This window comes from Salvia splendens, chromosome 3 (genome assembly GCF_004379255.2).
Source record: "Salvia splendens isolate huo1 chromosome 3, SspV2, whole genome shotgun sequence".
Lineage (NCBI taxonomy): Eukaryota > Viridiplantae > Streptophyta > Magnoliopsida > Lamiales > Lamiaceae > Salvia > Salvia splendens.
The window spans coordinates 6,130,310-6,133,358 of record NC_056034.1 but is presented as its reverse complement, the minus strand read 5'-3'; the positions used below and the strand labels follow the sequence as shown (position 1 = coordinate 6,133,358).

Here is a 3,049-nt window from a genome sequence, read left to right as displayed (position 1 = left end):
TGTTATGGTGATACAAAATTAAATATTCTGTTTGTTTTGAGCGTGGTTGATATCAAACTAAATTAAAAATGCTATTGAAATAATTCGGTTTAAAATGGCTTTTAAAATTGGAAAATCTTGAACGACCGAACAAGGCTTGTAGTACAAATTAGCATCGATCGGTACCAACACATATGTACTTCCTTTTGTTTCTTAACCTTGTAGGCAATCAATATAATTAATCATATTTAAGTATCGAGATTATAAGAAACTATACTAGTATCACTAAGAAACTTTAATCGATTTAAAATGCATACTTAATTAATAGTCATCACTTTCCATTTCCTTTATAAAGACCTAGCATCCCCATACATTTACACTGCGTTCACATTTGGATCAAATAAAAAAATCATGGAGCCATTCTTGTATGCTTTCTTGATCTCATGTTTCCCAACCTTCAACCAAGCTGCTGCATTCTCCCTCTCTCTCCTCCTTCTCTCCTTCTTCATCTTAATCTCATTCCCCTCAAACCTAATTTCCTCACCATGCGGTTTTGCATGGAGAAACCACCACCAAAACCCTAAAAACCAACTCAAAAGCCCCAAACTCTCCTGGCCGTTTCTTGGGTTTCTACCCCAAATGGGCCCCCTGGCCCACCGCAGGCTCGCGGCCGCAGCCTGTGCGCTGAAAGCCACGCGCCTCATGGCCATAAGCCTCGGCATTGAGCACGTGGTAATCAGCAGCGACCCTGAGACCGCGAGGGAGATCCTATGCGGCAGCGCGTTCTCGGACCGCCCCATAAGGGACTCCACGCGCCTGCTCATGTTCGACCGCGCCATCGGCTTCTCTCCCTCGGGGAGCTACTGGCGCCACCTCCGCAGAATAGCCTCCACCCACATGTTCTCCCCGAGGCGAGTGGCCTCCCTCGAGGGCCTCAGGCAGGCCGTCGCAGATGGCTTGATCGAACGGGTGGAATCAGTGATGGCAGCGACGGGGTTCGTGGAGCTGAGAGGGATTCTACAGAGGGCATCTTTGGACAATGTGTTGGAGAGTGTGTTTGGGATTGGGGGATTAGGGTTTGGGAGTGAAATTGGGGATGAGTTGGGGGTGATGGTTAGAGAGGGGTATGAGCTGATGGGAGAGTTCAATTGGGCTGATTATTTTCCATCAGGGTTTTTGGATTTTTTTGGGGTGAGGAGAAGATGCCATAGGTTGGCTGGTAGGGTTAGTGAAGTTGTGACTCGAATTATAAAAGAGAGAAGAAAAGAGGGGAATTTTAAAGTGAGGGATGATTTTCTTAGTGTTTTGCTTTCTCTGCCTCAAGAGGATTTACTTACTCATGCAGATATGGTGGCTGTGCTCTGGGTATGTATATACTAATTTCTTTCTTTTTTTTTTACTATTACACTTATCTTTCACAAGCATTTGAATTTGGGTGGAATAATCGAATTCAAAATGAAGTTGCACAAAGCTGAAAGTTACTGAGATCATAATTGATTCTCCCGTATTTTGGGACTAGGAAACTTTCTCCTTTTGCATTAAAAAACTAAACCGAGCATTAATCTATATTAATTAGTTGAAAACCGAGATCTAAGTTTGGAATTTAAATAAATATATTAACTGAAAAGGGGATAAGAGAAAATGTTTCTAATCATTGATTCATAACTCTTTCTTTTTACCTAACTAGTAGTAGTAGTATATTTTAATGCTGTGTAGGAAGGGGTAAAATGATTAAGAATGTAAAATTGACCATAAGGGTCAAAAGGTATAAAGTCCTTAGATAAAATCATAAAAGTCTTTTGGCTATATAGACAAGCACAATCATCATTGATCTTTGTGTATATTTACTTTTTTTAATAGAATCCGAGGAAACATGCATAAACTATTGCTTTCCTCTTGCAAATGCTTAAATAATTATTTCATTTCATGTAACAGTATTTACGCAATAACTATCCATCACTTACTTTTTTTTATAAACTTGAAACGTGCTTTAAGTCATGACTCGATACAAGCTAAAAGTCCAACAACCCAAACGAATCAGAGTCACCACAACAGAAGAAAAATTACCACTTACTTTTATGATTATCGTCCTAATTATGTTATTATATGTGCATCCAGGAGATGGTATTTAGAGGAGTAGATAATATTTATATTCTCCTGGAATGGATTATGGCAAGAATGGTTCTACACCAAGATATTCAAGCAAAGGTGCGACATGAAATCCTAGTCAATGTTGGTCGCAACAAACGCATCACTGAATCCCACATTCCGAATCTTCCGTTTCTTCAAGCCGTTGTAAAGGAGGTGCTGAGGCTCCACCCGCCCGGCCCGTTACTCTCGTGGGCCCGTCTTGCTGTCCACGACGTTCACGTGGACAAATGTTTCATCCCGAGTGGCACCACTGCTATGGTCAATATGTGGGCCATATCGCATGACCCGGCAATATGGCCCGACCCGTTGGCTTTCAAGCCCGAGAGATTTATGGAAGGAGATTTCTCCATTATGGGATCGGATTTTAGGCTCGCGCCCTTTGGGTCGGGCCGACGGGCCTGCCCAGGGAAGGCCCTCGGGCTAGCCACGGTTCACCTGTGGTTAGCGAGAATGCTGCAAAACTTGGAATGGCTTCCTCTCCAACCGGTGGATATTGGAGAATGTCTAAAGCTTTCTCTTGAAATGAAGAATCCATTAGTATGTCGTGCAGTTTCAATAAGTTGAATTTCTCAACATATTATACTCAAATGCTTTTAATTTGCATGTTGTGTACAAGCTTTAAAGTGTACAATATTATCAAGCTTTATAATTTGTACTATACTTTTGTTTTAAGTTTGAAGATCGAGAAGAGTATAAATTCGATAGTTTGGTTGTGGCGGACAACACCGAAATATGATACAGTAAATAAATACTCACTCCGTCCCTTAAAATTTGACACCATTTGACCCGACACGGGTTTTAAGAAATGTAATAGAAAGTGGGTTGAAAAAGTTAGTGGTATGTGAGTCCCTTTTATATATTAGTTTTAAAATAAAATGAGAATGAGTTAGTGGAATGTATGGTCCACTGCCAAAAAAGG

At 41.0% G+C, this 3,049-nt stretch overlaps 1 protein-coding gene across 1 annotated transcript; it reads left to right on the top strand.

Moving 5' to 3' along the window:
- The first annotated feature begins 375 nt into the window (after nucleotides 1-375).
- Nucleotides 376-2,840, top strand: LOC121793981 (cytochrome P450 78A5-like). Its single transcript, XM_042191996.1, has 2 exons — nucleotides 376-1,344; nucleotides 2,098-2,840. The coding sequence occupies exons 1-2, from the start codon at nucleotides 391-393 to the stop codon at nucleotides 2,692-2,694; spliced, it is 1,551 nt and encodes a 516-aa protein (XP_042047930.1). The 5' UTR covers nucleotides 376-390; the 3' UTR covers nucleotides 2,695-2,840.
- Nucleotides 2,841-3,049: the final 209 nt, after the last annotated feature.